This window comes from Notothenia coriiceps, unplaced genomic scaffold (assembly GCF_000735185.1).
Source record: "Notothenia coriiceps isolate Sejong01 unplaced genomic scaffold, NC01 NC01_scaffold00018950, whole genome shotgun sequence".
NCBI lineage: Eukaryota > Metazoa > Chordata > Actinopteri > Perciformes > Nototheniidae > Notothenia > Notothenia coriiceps.
The window spans coordinates 1-2,101 of record NW_011351651.1 but is presented as its reverse complement, the minus strand read 5'-3'; the positions used below and the strand labels follow the sequence as shown (position 1 = coordinate 2,101).

Here is a 2,101-nt window from a genome sequence, read left to right as displayed (position 1 = left end):
GAGAAACGTTCCGCGGTGCAAAAATAAGTGCGATTAAAATGCGTTAATTTTTTTAACGCGTTAATTTTTGTGTAATTAATTAATCTTAATTAACGCGTTAAAGTCCCGGCCCTAATATATACATATACATATACACATATATATATATATACATATATACATATACACATATATATATATACATACATACATATATGTATAGAAACGTTAATAATATTGTAAAAGTAAAATGAAGGATCCTGAACTCGGGAATTTTTGTACTTCAGTTATTTTGTCTCGTGTTCATTAACCTGTCCTTCCTGCAGGTGACTTCACGGCCCCGATTCGTGGAGTGTACTACATCCGCTTCACCGCCAACGCCCCCTCCAACTTCCCCATGAGCGCCGTGCTTTACAAGAACGACAACCACATCGAGCTGATCGCCCACGAGCAGCCGGGGGGCGAGGGCAGCGACACGGCGTCCAACGGCGCCGCCCTGATGCTGGAGGAGGGCGACAGACTGAAGATGGTGCTGTGGACCGACACTCAGATCTGGGACAACAGCAACCACCACAGCACCTTCAGCGGCTTCCTGCTGTTCCCCCAGTGAGCGCCTTAAAAACGACTGGGAGGAACCTGTAAGACGACTTGATTCATTCAAATCTAATGTGCAAATGAATCAAATAAAAAGCAGTTGTTTAAATCATTAAAACTCAAGGACTCAGTGTTTTTGTGGCTCCGTCTTAAATATTACAGTCTCGTAGCGGTGGGAATCTTTCCATGACTTTGTTCAGCTTTTTTGAGTCATGAGTCAATGGAAGGAAAATAAAAGCGCAGGATGTCTTCTTCACAAAGTCTATTCTAGTCACACTATTAATTATCAGTTTGTTCACAACCACGCAAACACAAATATCCCTTTGCTCCTCTCCCACCATATTATTAACCAATTCTCTCTGGGATATTGTGAGTGAATTCCTCCAGTCATTTTAAATGTATGATCCTGAAGTGATCCATTATTTTAGGAGGACTATCGATGTGCAGGTGTATGTACAGGTGTTCCCTCCTCACCTGCAGAAAGTGAAGAGGATCTTCTCAAAGACCAGAACTGGGCCGGTGCTGCCCAGGATGGTGAGCGGCTGCCCGGCGAACAGAGAGTACGCCACGCCGGTCATCGAGGCGCCGAACAGAGACTCTATGGCACTCTACCAGAGACAGAGAGAGATATTAATGTTGGACTGCTCCTTTAAAACACCTCATCCTCCATAACATGTCTTCTTTCACACTAGTGGAAAGGAAATAACTAAATCCACATCCAGGAGTTTATCTCACTAACTGTGTCTGTTTGTGTGTTTGCAGATTTCTCCTAAATTCAGGAACAGTGAGCATGACATAACGCCTCATTTGCATATGTTAACATGACATGTCAGAAAACTTGCAATATAAAAAAGAACTGTGTTAATGTCAGTAATGAAGTGGGGGAGTTTCACGGTGATATCTGTTGGATACAGTTTTTACTCGGGCTGCCCCTCGATTTCTCAAGGCGAGTGGATTAAACATCGAACGTTTACGATTATTAATATTATTTATTTACTTTGGCTTCAACATTTTTTTTCCGTTTGAAGGCTGAGCGCTCCGAGTAACGTCACAGTACCTTGAGCTTTATATAAAATATAGTATTAAACAGCTTTAATGAGCCTTTCAGATATAAATGAACCTACCTTGGTTGCTGATTGGCTAATGGTTACGCAAGACAAAACATCGTTATGACATCATAAAGTGACCAACATCTGATCAGCTCATTTTCAGACAGGTTTTTATAGAAATGGATCAGACAAAAGAGAGAGAATCTTTGTTCCTGAAACTTTCAGAGTCTCTTTCCACAGAGGGGACACATGCTGATGTAGAAGAGACATGAAGAAGAGGGGACACATGTTGATGTAGAAGAGACATGAAGAAGAGGGGACACATGTTGATGTAGAAGAGACATGAAGAAGAGGGGACACATGTTGATGTAGAAGAGACATGAAGAAGAGGGGACACATGTTGATGTAGAAGAGACATGAGGAAGAGGGGACACATGTTGATGTAGAAGAGACATGAAGAAGAGGGGACACATGTTGAT

General features: G+C 42.0%; 1 protein-coding gene across 1 annotated transcript; it reads left to right on the top strand.

Annotated features, from left to right (window-relative positions):
* Positions 1 to 229: 229 nt before the first annotated feature.
* On the top strand, positions 230 to 594 carry LOC104951331 (complement C1q-like protein 2). Its single transcript, XM_010777965.1, has 2 exons — positions 230 to 257; positions 306 to 594. The coding sequence occupies exons 1-2, from the start codon at positions 230 to 232 to the stop codon at positions 587 to 589; spliced, it is 312 nt and encodes a 103-aa protein (XP_010776267.1). The 3' UTR covers positions 590 to 594.
* Positions 595 to 2,101: the final 1,507 nt, after the last annotated feature.